The sequence below is a fragment of the Cydia amplana genome, chromosome 7 (genome assembly GCF_948474715.1).
Source record: "Cydia amplana chromosome 7, ilCydAmpl1.1, whole genome shotgun sequence".
NCBI classification, from domain to species: Eukaryota; Metazoa; Arthropoda; class Insecta; order Lepidoptera; family Tortricidae; genus Cydia; species Cydia amplana.
In genome coordinates, this window is record NC_086075.1 from 16,922,494 (window position 1) to 16,944,533 (window position 22,040).

The window sequence follows — 22,040 nt, forward strand, 5'->3', positions numbered from 1 at the left end:
AATAATATTTTTAATAAATCATTAATCATTCTGAACTTCAGTCATGTGAATCTATGCATTTTACCGCCGTCAAGAGCCTTTGTGATATTTGTTAAGAAGAAAGTGGACGACTGCGTGAAATCGTCTTTCCAATAGTTTCCATATATACCTTTTAATTTATTATTATAAGAGTTAGGAGCATTTAAAATTTTGTATAATATCTTTTTTAATGCGCTTAATTCTTATAAGTAGGTAATATCTAGGTATGTATTAATAACAAAAAAAACGAAGAAAGTCAAACAAAGGGGCAGTTACATATTAAAGGTAAGTAGATCAAATTATGTAAAAATATTTTCCATATTGCCAATATCCTCAGAGAGGAAAATGGGGATTATGTTTGTATGGAGAAGCGGTCGTCCCTTTTCCTCTTAACAAAAACTTTTATTGCTAATGAGGTGGTTCGGAATATGGAGGCGAGGCGGTAGCGGGCGCGGGCGCTCTCGGCGGTTGGCGAATCGCTCGGTTCGGTGGTGCGAGCGGCGCAAGGGATGCAGGGCCGGACCGGGCGCCGCCGCCGCGGTGGTGGCCAGCGGCGGCCGGGCGCTCCTCAGTGTCGCTCAGTTCGCGGCGCGCGGTGGTCGTGCGGCGAGCGCGCGTGATGTCTACGAGATGAGGCTGGCTCTGGTGTTACTGTGGCTGGGCGCGGCGGCCGCCTGCGGCCCGGGCCGAGGCTTCACCAACCGCCCGGGGCCGCGGCACCGTCTCTACCCCCTCGTCTTCCGTCAGCACGTGCCCAACATCAGCGAGGAGAACGGCCGCGCCAGCGGCCCCCCCGAGGGTCGCATCATCAGAGACGATGAAAAGTTCAAAGACTTAGTGCCTAATTATAATCCGGACATCGATTTCAAGGATGACGAGGGTACGGGCGCAGATCGCCTCATGACCCAGGTGAGTCGATTCCCATTGGCGGATCTTCCTTCTAGTGAGCGGATCTTATTGCTAGTTATGTATCCGGATGCTTAGGTGCGCGTACGTGGTTTCGATTAGAGCGTTGTTGAACATTCCGGAGTGAAAAACTTGTTTTGGTAGTGGGAAGTTGTCACTGAAATAATGAGTGAGTGTCTGTTTTGAAAACATGTGAATGCGCGGGCGCTGCAGCCGCCGGCCGGCGGAGACAATCCCGCTGTAAACATGAACAATGGATACAAATTGCGGGCGTTACGGTAGCTTCGAAGCGAGTGTTACGATTGTAACTCTGCAATTACGCAGGCTTTGTCAACAAATATTGTGACTCTGTGACTAATCGATGAATGATGATTTCTTTTCAATATTGATGCCGGGTTGGGTGTAATATACGACAGTCGTAAAAGTTGGTGTCGAGGGCTTTCAAACTCGTGCCTTGTCATTCACTATGTTTTGTGAAAACATGCGGACAACGGGGAACTAGCTTATTGTTGACGGTTACTTTATTGTACTTCATTTGATATAGTCTGTTGCATTATTTATATTATTATAGCTTAAAACAAGTGCAGTAGGCTGCGAAAAAAACGTTTTGTCATAACCGTAATAAGTAGCAGAAAACTAAAAAAAAGCCTTTTGAAAACAAAAACTGACCATGTTGTTACATTTTTGTTCTAAATCATTATGAAGGTAGGTAAGAGAATTATGTAATTTCATTACAGCAGAAATTGTTATGCTTTGTCAGAATTATTAATTGGGGTAGTAGGTAATTATTTAAAACATGTAGGTACCTATATTGGATTCGTTTAGTTAGAAAACCTTAATTTTTCTTACATAGATATTTCTTTTAATACGTATGTTTAATTGATATCACGGAAATTGCGGACCTTATTTAAAAAACGAAGCATTCAGTTTTAACAGAAAAGTTAAACTTTTCAATTAGAATATAAATATACTTGCCTATACATTATGTACTATGGTGTCTATGGTAACTACATACATATCAGGGATTATTTAATGTGTGCAAGTGGATTAAATATATACTTACCTATATTTAACTTAAGAGGAAACGGAGACAGTAGGTAGATATATGCGTTACAGTGCGTTTGTGACTTTTTTGTACGCAAACTGTTCTCAAATTATTTCAAAAACCGTCCGACTGATTAAGTTGCGGTTTCCTTAAAAGGATTTGTTATATTATACACCAGCAGTTCGCAGATACACTTTAACTCATCAGATAGCGCGGTTATAATTTTGTTGGGGATTTTTTTATGATTCTGCACAATTTGATGTGCGTTTTTGACCTCAAAATCTAGAATTTTCATGTGGGTAAACGTAACCTACATTATTAAAATTGTTACTACACGATAACTATAATTGGTAGTAATTTTTAATCTACTTGTTATCTATTCTGTATTTTGTCCTTGTACACCCCTATTATAAAGTGACGCCTAGATTAATAAAACCTAAATAAATAAATAATAAATATTAATTGACATTTTTACACAAGTTGGTGATGATGATGGTAAGCTCAAGAAGGCTTGTGTTGTGGGTACTCAGACAATGATAGATATAATATATATATATACCAATACTTAAATACATAGAAAACAACCATGACTCAGGAACAAATATCTGTGCTCATCACACAAATAAATGCCCTTACTGGGATTCGAACTCAGGACCGCGGCTTCACAGGCAGGGTCACTACTCACTAGGCCAGACCGGTCGTCAAAGTAGGTACGGTCAAGGAATTTAATTTCATCAGACACCATTTCCTACCTTGTCACAATGACAATAGTATGAGGTCCCTAGCGGCTTTCATACTGATTGTAACTGTGACAAAGTACGAAATGATACTGAAATTACATGCTTTGACTGTACTTACCTGTAGATATTGAGGGTTAAACGTAAAGTGGTCTGTATCGAAGCAATCGGTAGACTTCTTGAACTGGGAAACTAGTTAACATGACAAATTGTACAGTCGCTATCAGATATATCAGAGCGGTCAAGGCGCTCACAAATATCTGAACACGCCTCTATTGTCAAGGCGTTAGAGTGCGTGTTCAGATAATTGTGAACACCTTGGCCGCTCCGATATATCTGATGGCGACTGTACATCGACAAACACAAAATATTTTTTTGTATATAATTCTACTCTGATTATGAATAAAAATATTCAAATAACTTAAATGAAGAAAATAAAATAGGGATGACAGAAGCTACGAAAAGTCACGTGACTATTTCCATACATAATTTATGTTTCGATTGGCTTTTTCTATTAACGATTGTCATCTTGGCTAGGTGCTATTAGCCATTCTGCCCTTCTAAGCGAATAGCGCTATCTCAAAACAAATGATTTTGGAAATTGAATTCTCAGTTATATGTATAAACTAAAGTATAACACAGCACACACACAGCAGCACAGCTTAGCTGGGCAGCATTGTGGAATTAACATATCCTAATGGACTTATTTTCACCTATTGATTATAAAATATAATATTTGCCCAGTTATTAGCATACCCAATAGAGTTTACGTGAGTAATCGGCAAATATGTTTAAATCTGACGTGCGTGTCGTCAAAGCGTCCGCCTGATTTCGCCGTTCGCAATGTTTTCAGAGTCTACAAACGGCCATTGTGATGAATTTTAATAAGGATTTATTAGCATTGCATGAAGTCTTCGGCTATTAATATACTGTTTGGATTTCGCTAATTTATGCGTGCAAATGTTTCTCAGCAAGTACGGACAGACATTTTATTTAAAGGCATTATGAGTAAGAATTATATTAATATTCTTGTCATTCCCTAATTTTCATTTTAAGATTTCAATATTGTTTAATTTTGTTCCAATTGTTAATAGCTTTGTCATTATCTACTTATGACTGATAGTGTTTGTTCCGCATTTATGCTAGGTAACGCGCATGAGACAGTTATGATACTGCAAGCGTCAATACATAGGCTACGGTGTCCGCCTGCCGTCAGATAAACCTTATGCTTGTATGCCACTGTTGTGGTTTGACAAAAATTTACTTAGAAATTAAGGCAAATTTCTTTATTTATATATATATATATATATATATATGTATATATATATATATGTATATATATATATATATATATATTTCGGGGATCTTGGAGGAGGTATATGGTGGTTTTCGGGGGCGAAAAATCTATCTCGGAAAACGCTCAGTTTTGAGTTTTCATATGTTTTCCGAGCAAAGCCGGTCTCCCAGATATTTTGAATAGAGCAAAGTGAGGGAGTATCATTATAAAGGTCATATTTTCATAGAAATTTCATTTTTTTAATGACATGGCCACAATTTATCATTGCAAGTGCCATGCAGCGTTAGCTTGGTTCAACTCTAACGTTGCCGTAGGAAGACTGGCAGAAAATATGTTTCAGCGTCTGAAACGCCGCTGTAATGGGTCGGCAAACACGGTCGCGTTGACAAACAAACAAACGCGCATACAAACAGTCGCCGATGGCCTTTACTGCCCGAAGTGGGTCAGTTCGGAATCTGATGACCACGTTAAGTGCGCAGGATGTTAGTTCAGAATAGAACTAGGTTATGCTGCCAATAGGCGGTGATTTAGTGCAAATTTTTTATTTATAAATAAAATTAAAAATTAAGCTTAAAAACTAAGCCTAAACTAGTTTTTAAGCTTAGTTTTTAATTTTAGTTATAATTTTTATTTTAAGGGTTTTTTATTATTTGTTACTTATTTAATCTTTATTTAATAACATTATTTTGGATATGTTGTTATTTTTGTGGGGGTACTTAACAGTAACGTGTTATCGTTTATACCCATTTCGGTAATTTGTTGGTATTACGATATTTTTTACACTTTTGGCGACTTTAATGTCTTAGGCACATTTTTGGTACCTAATTATATGTAAGTACATATATCTTATATCACTAGAATCGGCTTTCAAATCTACTGTCACTTCTAGAAAAATGTGTCTATACCTACATCAAATAACCTGTATACAAGAGATTTGGAACACAGGCCCAAATAATCATTCATTTTTAATCGTTGATCGACCTACCCTATTGATACCTAGAAACTAATTACTCATGAGAATTTCGGTTCAAAAGTATTTGCTAACTTTAAGTAGGTGATTGTTTTAATACCTACCTATCAGAATCAAAACCAGAATACCTACTATCTACCTGGATTGTAATTTACATTATCATAACATTATTAGGTAAATCAAATATGCATCATTGTACCTAAATTATGTATGTATGTATGTATGTATGTATAAATAAACTCTTTATTGTACAAAACACAAAACACAAATTTATGGCACAGGATAGGCAGTACAAAGGCGAACTTATCCCTTTAAGGGAATTATTTTATTAAGGTAGCCGTTACATCGAGTTTAAAGAAGCATATGAAAACTAAAAGTCTATTAATTAAAACGCGACCGGTTCGCTAATCATAGAACACATTAATTATCTAATATTCAAACTATTAAAATACAAATCTCATAACTGCATTAGTATGTACTACATCATATAGGCCGCTATCGAGAATGTAATCAAATAACTGTGCTTACTTTATATATATCCTAATTAAATCAATTAAATTATTAGTATTCAATCCAGGGGCCCATTTCTCGAACGGTATTAGACTAATATTATTAGCCCACGAACTGTCAAATTGTATGGGTTACCATGGCAACACACTAATAATATTAGACTAATACCGTTCGAGAAATGGGCCCCGGGCTCATTTCAGAAGCAAGAAGTAAACACAAGCAAAAGTGCCTCCGCAGAAATCTGGTATTGGATTGATGTTTATCAGAGCTATTTCAGTTTGCAATGTCAATTACTTCAGTCGGCGACTTACTAGGTCATAATCTACAATATCTACATCCATTAGAAATAGTGTTTACGTTTTCCTCTTCGATCAATTTGCTTCGTGAACTGTTGAGACCGTAAAATTCAATCAAAGTCAACCTAAATCTTGAAATAACGATCCGCCTTCTAGGAAACTATTGTTCGACGGTAACATGCAAATAATTGCTTCAATGCAGTATGCAGATTATACGGCAAATATTTTAAAAGGACTAAGGTATATGTGGAATCCAGTTATGTGCAGATAATAATCGGTGTATCGGTGAGTACAGACAGTTGGTAGTGTGTGCGTGCGGGACGCGAGCGGCGGCGGCGAGCGGCCGAGCCGCCGCGGCGCGAATCCGCCGTGGGTTATGTTATGTGCCTGCACAACGCACATAGCCGCGCCGCTCCCGGCCAGCCGACCAGGCTTGCATTCGTAAAAATCTCCAAACCGGTTCGATGCGCCTCCATTACTTTCTTTCTGCTTCCACTGTGCCTCCCATTTAACTCGGGCTCACTTTTTATCAGGAATCGGTATCTCCGTCTAATAGTATTATTTATTTCTCATAAATAAGAGGGAATAGGTATGAGTAAAGTTAATGCGCACGGGAAGCGGTACGTTACATGCCAGATGCTACGAAGATAAATGCATTATGCTCTTTCCGTTGAATGTTGGATTGCGTAACTCGTGGGTTGGTGACAGCTGGATTTATATAGCCTCCACGCGTAAGGGAAACATTACTATTTACTAACGATTAGGTCCTGATGCTGGCTAGTCTGGTGGGTTTCTATGGCATCTTTTTATCCTAAACGACCCGGTCTGGAAAATATATTTTACTGTACAGAATAAGCACTTTCCGTGCCTACCTATGCCGAAAATTTAAAGGGCCATATGTACTTACTGGATAACGTTGTACGATACACGTGCGAATAGATAATTCGCAACTCGTATCGATTTAAAACACTCCCTTCGGCCGTTGCGTATTTCCGCACTTGTATCGTTTTTACGTGTAACTATTTTTTTGAATCGACATGTATAAATAAGTAGGCGGTTTGACGGCGATTCGGATTCATTAGTTACGGCCTGAATTTGAATATGACTATACTACAGGCAGAGCATATATGACTATTTTTTAAAATAGCTTAGGCATTGTATTTTAATGATAATTGCATGTGCTATCCGAGCTACGAATGTGTAGGTATGCAACAATACAAATACAAGCAACCCCCATCTGCGTAGAAGCTTATTCAGGCGTAACCTTACCTTTGCTGACAGTCCATGTTTTTACAATTTCAAAGAACACTCATATTTACCTTTTTCAATTGTGAAATAAGCTAGCATCGTAGCTCAGCGCCCGCGCCGCGACCGCAGCACCGCAGCGGGCAAGTAGGCGCAACCGCACCTCGGCACTCTCCGATTCCAATCGGAATTACTTACCTTTTTATGTATGTTTTTATTTAATATTTTATATCCTTCGGACGCGAATAAGCCCGGGGAGCGGCGGTGGGGGGCGCGGGACATAAATATCTCAGTGATTTATGACGGAGGTGGTCGCGGGATAGGTCAACATTATTCAAATTCGTATTTGAGTCTCGGGTTACAATGAGCTTTTACTGCCGCGCGCAGATAGCACGACCAGTCGTTACCGGGCGACCGGGGCACGCCGCCTGAGCTCCATTCAAAAAATAGTTCATATTCTCAATATGTTTTCTATAAAAAAAAATTACAAACAAGATTTACAAGATATATACACAGTGGTATTACTAAAAGAAATTAAAAACTAGCTTAAATCTAAAATAGGCCCTTGAGGCATTGTACCAAGGATGCTGGCGACATTTCCTCGCTGTATCGCAATGCTTATACGTTGTGCGAGTTACTCGTAGCCGCCAGCTGAGCTGTTCTTCGGTCACCAGTTACGTCAACCAGACGCTTCGCGATTACTGCGAACAACTTTATGCGCGCTGGGACCCCATGGACCTAGAGTTTCAACTCCATTCTATAAATATATCTACGCTTGAAATACATCTTTAATCCATATTGAATAATGTTTTAAATCCGAATGTCATTAAATCAACAAGTATAAACAAACTGTTATAAAGGCACTTAATTATCGATTGTTAATACAGATTTCATTAAGTCAATATACCGATACGCTAAAGTGGTTTAATTTGTTAGCAGCAAAGATACCGCCGACCAAATTAGATACTTTTCGGCTTATTAGCGCTGGATAAAAAACAGAACGAGCCCCGATCGTTGTGAATAATTGACTATAATGAAATTAATCCTAAAATTCTACGGTGGGTTTACAACGTTGTAAAATGCAATAAAGACCTCTAAACAGCCGCGCTATAGCACTGTGCTTATAAAGGCAACTAAGTAAATAAACTGTTGTCAATAGTCTCTTCATTAGTGATAAAACGATCATTATTTTCTGCAAATTATTGACAAGACAAGGTCAATTTTACAGAACTATGTACCTAGTTCTTTCAACAGGTATCAGAGTTATTCAATAATACATACTTTAAAAAAATACAGGATAATTGATTATATTTATATTCATATGTGTCCGCGGCCGGCAAAACGTCCGACTTTGTCGCTTGCCATAAAGATGCTTTGACAGGTTATTCGTATAAAAATACAAGCAAATCTCGTCCTTACGGTAAGTGACAAAGTGGGACCTTTGACTAGACTTATATTATATTAGGATTAGATCGTAATAATGTCATTTGAGTTTAGACTTTTAGTTTAAGTAATGTGTGTAATCCGTGATTATCCGCTAGTAAACACGCGTTATACTTACTTGTTGATACCTCAACTAAAATAACATCTGTAGCCGGCGTATAAGTAAAATAAACACTTCAAAGGAGATAAAATTTTACTCGCACGGTTTTATAACACTGGCGGTCAGCGCCGGGGTCGGTCTGGAAAACTCCTGAAAAATATAAATGATCTGTTTATTGTAGAAAATTCCGAGTAACAGACTTTATAAAATACTAGCTGTGCCCGCGGCTCCGCCCGCGTGGAATTCGGTCTGTGTCAGTAAGCTAATTGATCTCTAATTTCTCTTTCTCTCCCCTGGAGGCGGAACTTGAAGTAAAGTTGACAGATGGATACGATTAGCGGACTGAAGTCCAGATAAAATATTTTACAATTAGGTAGGTACCACTAAACAAAACTACACTCCAAAACCAATAGTTTTTTTCGCCCTTATTCCAATATTAGACGTGATTTAAATGACACAGAGTAGTAGGTGTATAACGGACAATACAGTACTACTTTTGTATTTTTACGTCCTTGACTGTACCTATCCAAATCATGTCCATGGCAAATATCATCCAATTCTGTCCTCCAGTCAAATCATTCTGAGCATGATAAATTAAGAATTATACACATAGAAATCCATACTTCCTAACAAACTTTCGAATTTAGGTCTAATATTATATTAGTTAGAAATAAGATTAGAGGAAAGGAGAATATTATAGATATCAAATATCTACAATATGAATGTACCGGGGATTACTTTTAACAGTGTAAAAAAATGTTGAATTATAACTTTTTAATTTAAGTGTTATTTACTAAATAACACTTAAATTAAAAAAAATTAGCCTAAGTCGTAGTCGCTTGGTAGGGTGCCCAGAATGCCATCTTTATTAAAGTACGGCGTAACCCTTAAAATCGTATTAAAAACGCGAGCGTAGCGAGCGCGAAATTTTTTTGATAGAAAAAAAATTGAGAGATGCTATGTCAGGGACACAGCCGCAATGGTTTACGTGAAACGTTGGTGTGGATATCTAAATAATGCAAAAGCCGAAGGCCGAGCTCCATGTAGGGCCGAAGGCCCGAAGCGTCCAGGCTGTCAGTGCTTAAGCACAGAACAATAGTATAAGTGTCTAAATACGAAGGCCGAAGGCCGAGCTTCGTGTAGGGTCGAAGGCCCGAAGCGTCCAGGATGTCAGTGCTTAATCACAGAACAATGGTATCAGTGTCTAAATGCGAAGGCCGAAGGCCGAGCTCCGCGTAGGGCCGAAGGCTCGAAGCGTCCAGGATGTCAATGCTTAAGTCGTAGTAGTAGTCGCTCAGTAGGGTGCCCATCAGAATGCCACCTTTATCAAATGAGGCTTAACCTTTAAAATCGTATTAAAAACGCGAGCGAAGCGAGCGCGAATTTTTTTTTGATAGAATAGGATTTGAAAGAAGAGAGGCTATGTCAGGGATATAGCCGCAGTGGTTTACGTGAAATTTTGGTGTGGATATCTGGAAGGCCGAGTTCCATGTAGGGCCGAAGGCCCGAAGCGTCCAGGATGTCAGTGCTTAATCACAGAACAATGGCATCAGTGTCTAAATGCGAAAGCCGTAGGCCCGAAGCGTCCAGGATGTCAGTGCTTAAACACAGAACAATAGTATAAGTGTCTAAATTCGAAGGCCGAAGGCCGAGCTTCATGTAGAGTCGAAGGCCCGAAGCGTCCAGAATGTCAATGCTTAAGTCGTAGTAGTAGTCACTCGGTAGGGTGCCCAGAATGCCACCTTTATCAAAGTAGGCTTAACCTTAAAAGTTAAAAACGCGAGCGTAGCGAGCGCGAATTTTTTTGATAGAAAAAATTGAGAGAGGCTATTATGTCAGGGACACAGCCGCAATGGTTGAATTTTGGTGTGGATATCTAATGCGAAAGCCGAAGGCCGAGCTCCGCGTAGGGCCGAAGGCCCGAAGCGTCCTGGATGTCAGTGCTTAATTACAGAACAATAGTATAAGTGTCTAAGTGCGAAGGCCGAAGGCCGAGCTCCGCGTAGGGCGGAAGGCCCGAAGCGTCCAGGTTGTCAGTGCTTAAACACAGAACAATAGTATTAATGTAGGTTAATGTGTGTGCTGGGAGTCCTGAAGCACTCAATGAGTTTAGGAACTCCAGAGGGTCTGTTGTGGCGTCGTTGCCTTCATCCAAGACAGTGTTAATGGATTTAGGTATATACTGCCTGTTCACTTTTGATTTCTGCCAATATCCGCGCATGTGTAGGTAAGTATAGACGTACGACTCTCTCCAGTACCCGCTGATACACCACAGTACTTACCGTCGAGCACGTCTGTCGTGCGAATCCGCTGAGCGGTCAACCGTTCTTCGCACTGCGTGAACGTCTCCGATTCTTCCTCAGATTCCTGAGACCGTGCTACCTTGTAACCTCAATACGTTGCGAGAATTTCGCGAGAAAATTGTTTTTTTTCGGAAAGGTATGGTGACGCGTTTAAAATGCAAGTCCCAAATTGTTTGACACTTACAAAGACATAATACCTATTTAAAATTTAAAAACTTTCGCGTTTTGAACACATATTAACTCACATTTATATATAGACGGGCCTATCTCGAAATGTATTTTATTACCGTTATTTACCGACGTTTCGACACAGGTTTCACTGGTCGTGGTCGCGGCTAACTGATGTCCCAACAAAATGTCAAAACAGAGATTTGTGCAACTACCCGACGAAAAGTGTATGAAAAAGTTTGGGGTAGACATCATATTTTCAAACCACCCACTTCACATAATGTTAATTATTGTCAATGGACCTGCGATAGACCCGTCTATAAATGTGATTTAATATGTATTTGAAAAGACGTTTGACATTAACTAAGAAAATTTTTGTTTTTTTTACAAAGTACATACACAAAAAAAAAGTTTGCACCACTTTCTTAAGTTAGCGCCATAAGATTCAGGTGCAAACATAACTTAATTGAGTGTAGTGGCCACCCCCCCCTTTTAGGGGTTGAATTTTTCTAGCCTAAAATAGGGCCAGGGATTTTCTTGACAGATTAGTAAAGTTTGCATCAAAATCCGTTCAGCCGTTTTCACGTGATGCGCGGTCAAATAAACAGATAAACAGACAAACAGATAAACAGATAAACAGATAAACAGACAAACAGACAAAAATTCTAAAAACTGTTGGAACGTGTTCTGTTATCGATTCTAAGTATCCCCAACCAACTTTTTTTCGAATATCTTCCATGTACAGACTTTCGACCCTCTTCAGCTTTATTATATGTATAGATAACCGCGGTATTCGGAAAACAAGATCCGTTCTAGACTAGAGAACGATACGATATGTACTAGATACGTTGTAGTTTACATTTCAACTAGTTCTCTTTTGCAGCTCAATTCGGGCAAAAATGTCACTTTTACGTTAAAATATCGTAATAATATCTTGTGGAAATCGTTCAAGAGTATCTTCAGAATTGCGGAAATGTCAAATTTGACAGGCTAGATCTTAAAATTATCGTTATCGTATCTTGGTGATGTCTAATAGATGTCTAGTTCAAAATCCGAATCGGGCCCTTAAGTACTTATAGGTACCTACCGTTCTACGGAAAACACCTGACGTAAGCGATATATTTCAAGTATTAAACACCTGATATTTCTATAAATAGAATATAATTGCACAAGTTAATATATACATACTAATACTTTAATCCCATTTTGTTGTTTTGTTAGGTACCTTTAGGTTCATAGGCCATGTTCAGTGGTGAATGTAAAGATACGAGGTTATAAAGTCTCAATTAGACCATTATAATGCTTCAGCTGATAGATAATTATGGGGGGGGGGGCACATAATAGTACTTATGGGATTTTAAAATATCAAAAATTCACCGATTGGCTTTATGAATTGTTGTAAATAGATAGAGTGAGCAAATATGCGACTATGTGTAAGATATGCATAAACCGGTTTTTATAGCGTCCTCTGCTCGGATGATGGATAAACTAGGACAATGGGTAACTAGGTTTAAGCTAGTTGTACTGTGTGTATGTTATTGACTCTTGCAATTTTTCTGGTAACGGAACCAGATCATTAAATAAATAATTCTAAACACTTTCCCTAAACTGCACGCACCTACATTTGCACGGAACAATGGGTCATCAAATAAATTTGAGTTGAGTACAAGGTTTTCAAAATACCCTCAATATTTATTTATATGCTATTGTTCAACTAAGAGCTATAGGATAATTATTGTCCGTCGATACCTAAGTGAGGTTCTTGTGTCTTGTGCAAATGGGGCTAAAGAACCCTACCCACTATCTCGATAGTTGTGGTACAAATTTCATTTCATTAAATCGTATATTAATAATTGAATTAATAGGAACTAGAATATATTTAGAATAAAAGTCGAGACGCCAAGACGAGACAAAGGGCAAAAGGCAGTGCATATCTTTTCTCGGCACGTTTCGTCGTATTTTCTAACCCTCGTAGTTTCGGCTAGGATAATGCTAAAGAGCTGAAATTTTTATCATTTATACTATTTAACGGAGTTAAGTTTTAAATTTTCATAATTTCTTAATAGTCGCGTATGCAAGTGAGATCAAGTTTCACAAAACTGTGAATTTGGATGTGGCGTTAGGCCTTCATTTCCACTAATGCCAAATAGGCCAGGCCAGAAAACGTATTGTGACAATACGGTCTCTGCCCGTCCTTATTATACGTAATACCCTAGTTTGTCAGATCGTCGGTTTGTCTAATAGTGTCTTCCAAAACTTTTCGGTCTCGTAGATTACCCGTTGTGCGAGTAATGTACCCAGCCCCACTGTTGCTTAGTGTGGCAATGCTAAGGGCAATGGCCATTTTTTTGGTGTTGCTGCTCCAGCTGATCACATTTCTCATTCTACAGGGTTTAACAAACATTTTGGGGATCTTTCCGTATCGTGTTCTGATTAGAAAATACCCCCAATTTTTTTGTTATACCTTATAAATTGCAGAAAATGTCCGAACTATTTTTCATCAATTGCGCATATCAAGTATGTGTTTCTGGTAACAAGTAGGTACTTAACTACTTAGACAAAAACTTTATTCCTAGCGCATTGACAATTCTACCTACGCCGCACGCACGCACGGTACGCGGCACGGTAGGTGTGCAATACCTTTTACGATTGTTGAAAGGAAACACTTGTTCAAATACGCGGCAAACAGTTCAGTGATAGGTCTTTGAACCCAGCCCGTGTTTGCGGTATGGTTTATATAGTTTGCTGCCGAAGGTGGCGATAAATTAACGATTTGCATCTCAACGGTAACGTAAACATGTGCGATTTCTGCGGTGTCCTCATTGTGGGCTTAGTTAGTTAGTTTTAAAATTTTCGTGTTAATATTGCTAAGTTTCACAATGGTACCTACTCACAAATTGACCAAAAGTACTTAACGGAAAACTCTGAATGAAATACACAAGTGAATAGGTCAATATATATAGATCTGAAAAACTTTTCAAAAAATGCTTCTAGCAGTTAAATAGGTGTACCTATATATTAATATGGTGAAGTGTATTGTAAAATACCCAAACATTTTTATTTTATTCAATTACCTACTGCCTTACGAGCTCTTTGGATTAGTTTACAGATTATGAAGTTTTAATCATTGTCATTACCTACGTTTCATTTTCGGCATTTTTGCAGAGACGCTTTAGTGTAGGAGGTCCTACCGGTATATTAATGAAACCACTTTAGATATACACACAGAGTTAATTCTGGAATTCCACCTCCTTTCACGGATAAGTTAATGTAAATAGGCAGTTTTACAATACGTAATGGCAGCCTAACAAAATGTAGATAACGTTCAAACTACACCGCCGCAAAAAGCGTTGTTTGCGAGAGACTCGGATCCTTCGCTCGTCTGTTTTAATTACACATGCAAATATTTGATTTTCTTCAGCTGTTGCGCTTATCTCAACCTTATCTGTCAAACTCAGTCAATGCTGGAGAGGCACGGGCCACGGAAGAACTAATTTACTCGTTTACAAATCTCAGTTTCAGTTCGTGTTTCTGATCACACAAAAATGGCTCCTATGACTTTGGTTTTATGCTTGAATTTTAAAGTAGTTGAAGTTGTTTTGCGATGTCGCTTTAACTTGAGTACTTTTGAATGTATTGTAATTGTAGCATTACAATTACAATACATTCATTGCATAATGAATAAGATTAAAATGAAATTAAGTCTTTATTAGAGAGCAATTATGTACTTATTTGTTTTTTTTATTATAAGTAGTCTTAGGCAGCAAGATTGACGAATAAAGGTGACAGTCCATTACCAACGACAGCTGCACTACTGTTCTTTTTACTATGGAAATTGACAGTACCACTGACGCGTTCAGTACCAGTAGTGCAGCTGCGGTCAGAAATGGAATGTTACCCTAACAAAACACGACAGCTTAATCGACAAGCTAAGTACTTAGGTAGAAAAAGAGCGTGTATTATTTATTTGAAATATAAAATCATTAGGTAAATAAACATTCGTGACGTTATTTTTTCTGCAAACATGAACATAACAAAAATATTTGCCTACACTAATGTTCTTTTGAGGAAAGTTGACAAGATTAAATAATGATTTAATAGGAATGGCCTGCAGGTCGGATCAATAATAAATATCTTCAAGGTGTACCTGGAAATTCAATTTGCGATCTATTCAGGGAATCGTATTTCCTGATACTAAATAACGCGGTGTTTATGCGTTTCAAAGTGTTCTCAATTTCGGTTATTGATGGCTATTTATAATTTATAGCTATGGAACGCGCATTCTCTTCCTTACTTTCGCAACATGATCTATCGCTTTTGCTTTTGAAGTACGTGTAAATACTGGTGCGTAACGTTTACTACTAATAGGATATGTAAAGTAGTTGAATGGATTATGATAAGGCGATTATTGTATTTCGAATAGCGTACGGAGTTTGTTTGAAATGGATAAACACGATAACAAGAAATATAACCAAAGTTTAAGTCTGTCGTCATTTCTTTTCTTTTTATAGCGATCATATTCGTAAATAATTTTCAGTGATAAAAAGATTGTGATAGTTCTCGGTAAGGTTTTGTTTAATGTATGAAAACCAAAGAAAGATAATTTTGCTGGCTCTGTCTGCCAACCCTAGTGATAGTTGTGATCGATATTAATATATTTATTTGTCCTTAGTACCGGTTGTGAATGTAGGATTTCTTGACATAGGTAAATGGGACTAAAATGGGTAGGGGAGGCGAGCCGAGTGATAAAGTTTTATCACAAACTATCTAAAACAGCCCTAGTAGCACGGTCGCATTTTTATCGTTTATCACCATGCCTGTCACGTTCTAACAAGTATGTAAGTGCGAAAGTGACGGGCATAGTGATAGTCGATAAAAATGGAACCGTGCTGAGCCCGCAGTACGTAAATGTACCTACCTAAAGCATAGGACTAGTAACTCTTTGATTATTTAAATACGGCATTCTACAAATCGTTAAGGCTGTACGTGTACCCATCGTGTAAGCAACAGCATCAACCGTGTAGAAAAATGTTGTAAGAGCAAATTTTCTACCCAGTCAAAATCCAATTATTCGTTCATTGTTCCCCGCTAGGGTTGTCACACATCATTAAACGGTACCAATGAGACCCGTAAAAGTATGTCCACGTCCACGGCGATCGGTCGCATAATCGTGTGCAGCAGGACCAATTACGGGCGACGTCGGTGCGAGGTGCACTTTTATTGGGTGCAAGATTTAAGTGCCAATCGACACGGCGAGTACGGTTCTGCCCGATTTTTACGGCCACTTAGCCCTTATATGAAACTATTTTGTCCGAACTTCGTTAGGTTGCACTATAAATTTCATTGGCAATGTATTTTGTCAGTTACTGCGGTTTTACCATTTTATAAACTGCGGTTTGGTTGACATGGACCTTTTCTTTTTCTAGTAAAGGGTCTATTTAATAAACGCTCCAGATTTCATGACACAATACCATAATTGAATGAATATATTATTAAGGGTAAGTATCTGCTCGTCTACCTCTTCGTTCCAAACTGCGAATTTCCGAAGTTATTGTGTCGTTTTTAGGGTTCCGTACCAAAAGGGTAAAAACGGGACCCTATTACTAAGACTCCGCTGTCCGTCCGTCCGTCCGTCCGTCCGTCCGTCCGTCCGTCTGTCACCAGGCTGTATCTCACGGACCGTGATAGCTAGTTGAAATTTTTACAGATGATGTATTTCTGTTGCCGCTATAACAACAAATACTTAAAACAGAATAAAATAAAGATTTAAGTGGGGCTCCCATACAACAAACGTGATTTTTGACCGAAGTTAAGCAACGTCGGGCGGGGTCAGTACTTGGATGTGTGACCGTTTTTTTGCTTGTTTTGCTCTATTTTTTGTTGATGGTGCGGAACCCTCTGTGCGCGAGTCCGACTCGCACTTGGCCGGGTTTTTTTTCTATTCTATCTCTTCAGCATTTCTGGCACATTGAAAGTCTTATAAAAATCCGATTGTACCACTTAATGGTATTCGGGTATTCCATAGGAAGATATTCTGAGGCCGCGCAGGCCGCTCGCGCCGGCGCAGGCGCCGCGGGACGCCGCGCCCCTCCCCGCACCCCTCACCTTTATTTATATTTATTTGCCTTCCCTTCATTCAGCGACCGCCCTTTCGGACCTTTTTGTCGCCCCGTAATAGGCCCGATACAAATATTGTGAAAGAGCCTGCGGTTTGAGTGAATTTATAGCGCTACAATTGATGTTTTGACTCCGTTGACGGCCACATTCCGGGATGGCAGTTTTTGTAAGAATATTGCATGCCTTGGCTCTGCATTGCATGTTGTATGAATAAATCAATTTTACTTTAACTGTTAAAATCAAGATAGACGTGCTTATAATATCTGCATTGTGTATTTTGGTAGTACTATTTATTTTTATTTGTCCATACCTAGTTTTCACGAAAAAACAAAGAGAACTTTAAGTACCTAAATTAAAAACTTGTAAATTAATAAATTGGCCTAAATCGTAGTCTCTCGGTAGGGTGCCCATGCCCAGAAAGCTGGCCGCATTGCCCCGCTGGATGGAAATGCTGATCCGCTGGCCAAAATATTGGCCAACCGTCTGGTCACCAGAAGCCTCTATAAGGCGCTTTGACAGCTCCTCATAGAGACTACTTGTGGTAGTTAACTATAAATTCAGCAGCTTCTGATGTTACTGAGATATCTCATCAAATTCGTTCGTTCGAGAAATAAAAACGTAATCCATGGTAATCATTATGACGTAAAGAAATGCCACAATTATTCTTTATTACAACCCTTGTATAGGTAATATTCCTAATAATCCATTGTGATAGGCTCATATTTGACACAATGAGTAAGTAAGTAGGTAGTATCATTTCATAGCCTGTTATTCATACGAGGTTACACAATGCAAAGGTAAATCGCTACGATTTATCAGGGCTAACCATCACATCTACACCCCATCGGGGCCCGGTGACGTTCGCGCGCGTCAGTTATCATGATAAATGGCGTATTTATATATCCGACGGGCCTAAATAGCTATGGTAATATTGGTCCTACAACAGCACAAAAGGTAACAAAACACAAAAGTTGAAAAAGGTAAACCGCGCTATTTACAAAGTGGCTAGCGAGGACCACACAGCCACAATCGAGCCGCGCGTGCGACTCCCGCGTGCACAATAAAAAAATCATTCCCAACATCTCTTAGATCTTTTTTTGTTATAGATCTTGCATTTTGGCGACCTATCGTTTAGTATTTACGACGATGGTGTGATTTGTGACGTTCGGAAATGTTTGTGGGTAGATGGATTTCCGTTTTTGCTGCGTTTTTGGCTTTTGTCGCGGAAGTGTGCTTATCTGCTTTAAATGTTTGGAAAGCTTACCTTTATTAATCCCGTCATCTATTTCGCGTTGAGATCTTGGCCAGATAAAATTCTTACAATAGAGTAAGGACAGATGTTTCACATTCACACGCGTGAGGGTTGTGAAACTGTGATAGATTGTAATGTGTGCGTGTCGTGTCAGTCATCTTATCACGTGAGCTTCTAGAAACAAGGTAGGAAATGGCGGGCGCGGATTCCCGTAAAAACGCAAATCGTTGTGAGTCGGCGCGCGGGGCCGGCGTTGTTTACGCGACGGGCGCTGACGGACGAAGAACAACCGCGCAGTCTTTGACACCGCTCGCAGCCCCGAGCTATATTCGACCTCGAACATGCTATTGTTTTTTACTGTTTTGATTTCACCTATTGCGGTTTCACTTTCGTTAATATCTCCAGCGATTATATAAATCTTTATGTGTACATACATTTTAATGGGCAAAAAATAAGACCGTAAACATGTGTGTATCTACATAATTATCAAAACGATGAGCAATACGAGTTTAAGTATTAACTGAAAGTCCTTTTTTATTGTTATTAGATTGGGCTCGTTGATATCTTTTGTAGGCGCGGCGGCTTACGACATATCATCTGATTCAACGGTTGCTCACACAATCAATGGAATAGGAACTTTGCCGTACCTCTTTACACGTGTAAAAGTTTAGTATGTATGTAATTAGTTACGCTCACAGTGCACATATGGGCTAGTTTAGGGTACGTCTAATTGAATGTAGGCGCGGCGTCGGGCGGCGGGCTAACCTAATTTACATTAATGCAAACGAGAAGCATTGTTCAGGTGTGAAACGACAGTGTCAACACGTGGCCTCTACTCAAATAGTTTATTAGCTCCGCCCAGCGGCGTTCTGCCCGACAGACCTTTGTAACGTGACAGCCCTCTAAAGACACGCATACTTAACTTTCAAATATTACTGTTTAAAAGGCCGCCCGCTCGTAACATCACTAGGTGCTGGATTTATGTATATCTTATCTTAAACGCGTTATAAGTTAGCGTTTTTCTATAAATCTTAGCACTAATAATTGTCTTTTGAGTGACGTGGACGGCTGTCCGGATACCGGTCCGACGCTCGCAGCGGTCGAAAACGTGCTGTTTTGTCATGTCGAGTCATTAATCAGTTTCATCACAGACTTTATTAGCAATTTTGTATTTATTACCTGCACTTTATTCTTAAAGTTTCAATCGACTGTTCCTCGAACTTTGTTTTCCGTCACAACGGACCGAATGCTCAAGAATTCAAATGCGACCATTCCGCAAAGTGCTTCGACGATTTTATGATCGCTTAACATCTGCTTTATATGACTATTTTAAGGGTCGATTCAACGCCTATAAACGCGTCATTTTGTGTATATGTATGGCGATAGACTGGAGGTCGATGACTGAGGCTGCCCGGGCGGTTGCGGTCGCTGAAACACAAGAAGATCGCAGGAGTTTCTCGCCGCCTCGTGGCGCAACCGCGGCGCGCCCGCCACCGAACAGCCGAAGGTGCCACGGCTAATAATACTCCATCTCTCCTTCAAATTGATGAGAAACACACGATCCCAAATACGATAAAGTCATCAGCGGCTATCATTACCATTCCTCATCGCCATACGTTTACCATTTATAAAAGAACGTGTGTAATTCGATCGGGTGACAATATCGGGCCGCTTGCATACGTCACATGTAAGACAATGGCGGATCATAAATAACTGCCATCTTGGAAATTAATCTCCGTTGTGAATATTGCTCGTTCGTTAGCGAATAAAAATTGCAGATTGAGACCTTGGTGCATAAAGTGCATTCTTGTGTAAGTTTGCTTGCAGTCAATTCGCGAGGATGTGCGAATGAATGCTGCCTGTGCGGTGATTAACCGTCGATGCGTCGTGGCCATGGATTTGGCTTTTCACTGGTATTTTAAGGCATTGATTGAATGTAAATAGTAACTTGCACTAATCACAAATCTATAAGAAGTGTTCACTTCGAGTTATTTAGGGCCTAGTCAGAAAAGTAAATACCCATACCCAGACATCTGATTGCCAAAATTATCTTCTTTTTGAAATTCTTTATTAAACTTAATTAAACCTCATCGTTTGACTAAAAAGCAGCAAAGACTCTCAACAGAATTCTCTTTAAAAGCGAGGGATCAGGATGAATATGACATTTGGTCTCATCCGACAGCGATTCCTCGCGTCTTCGCTTCTTCACTTCTTGAGGTTCAAAGAAGGGTCAAACACAAAAATGTACAAAAAGTACCTTGTCAATGAGTCAGTCAATGCATTATGGTGACACTTGGTTTTACGAGATGGAAAATAAATATAAAATAACCATCATAACATTCAAATATACTCTTTATACGATTTTTATCGTTGTAAAGACAAAGATGTGCGTTTTGGCGTTTGTTGAACGAGATGTGGGCGCCGGCGTGATTCAATTGTTTACTTTGATATGACCATCAATTTTGAACCATATGTTTCGTTTCTCTTACATTTTTTAAAAGTGTATATTATTATTGTATGTTATCTTTAGCCAACTAACAACTGTTTAAGAATCAAAAGAATGGCGTAGAAGATGTTTTTAAAGATCAATTTAGTCTTAATTTTCTGTTTTCGTTAACACTGTTATCTTTCATGACCTCCTACGATATGAGATTAGTCAGACAGATATTTGTGGCTGGCTGTCTGTGCTAACTAGACCAACATTCGCGTAGGCCAGAAGTGCCTAGTCATAAACGGCTAGTAAACATTTAAACTGTTTAAATCGCTATTTCATTGCTTCGGCGCTATTTGTGAAAATGCACCTTTACGGAATTGATACTTCATAAATTTTACTTAGAATATTATATAGATAGTTTCCTAGCACATATATGTTGCAAAATTGTATGTGCACCTACTGTCGCAGTCGTAACGTCACAAAGTAAATTGAAAATTGGTTTTGCACAGCCTGAGCATTTGAATCGCAAACGTTTCATCTTTTCTTTGAATTGCTTCTAATAGTTTAATGTTTATTGTCCACGGCACGACACGCAACACTCACAGTATCCGCCCACTGGTCCGAAGATATATCCGCTGGCTTAAACTTTGACGGGTAGCTGCAATTTCTTTGTCTACCCCGAATATTTTTATTAACTAATTTCGGGTACTTTAGTGGTGTTTTATTAATATCTCCGTTGACATTTGTTGGGAGGCCAGTCTTTCCGTGACCACAGCTGGTGCAACTCAGCTGAAACGTCGGAATTAAAGGTAAAAACAATGAAATTATATCGCGGTAGACCCGTTTGTGTAAATAATATGTGATAAAAATTTTACGCATTATGATTCTATTTTCACATTCATTCGTTTCGTTTAGTCCGACATTACATACAAAATTGCAGTGATTCCTTTTATCTGTGCACCGTTACAATGTCTAAATTCTCTTAGCAAATGCTAAATGTATCCAGAACTTGCGCGGCGTGTAAATTTATCCGAGTAATGACTGGCGGACCTTCGGAGGCGGCCAGGTTCAAGGAAAACCTAGACTGCTCATTGCCTTACGTTATCTAAACACAGGATACCGGTTCTCGGATGATAATGAATTGTTCCTTTTTCTCAGTCTTTGATGTTCGTGGCATGTTCCATGTTCAGATCGAATGA

The 22,040-nt window shown here is 39.1% G+C and overlaps 1 protein-coding gene across 1 annotated transcript in view; it reads left to right on the top strand.

Annotated features, from left to right (window-relative positions):
• The first annotated feature begins 429 nt into the window (after positions 1–429).
• Positions 430–22,040, top strand: part of LOC134649780 (sonic hedgehog protein-like) — a 37,601-nt gene continuing 15,990 nt past the window's right edge. Inside the window, exon 1 of the mRNA XM_063504607.1 lies at positions 430–927. Coding sequence (XP_063360677.1) covers positions 430–927 — 498 coding nt within the window. The remainder of the gene's footprint in view (positions 928–22,040) is intronic.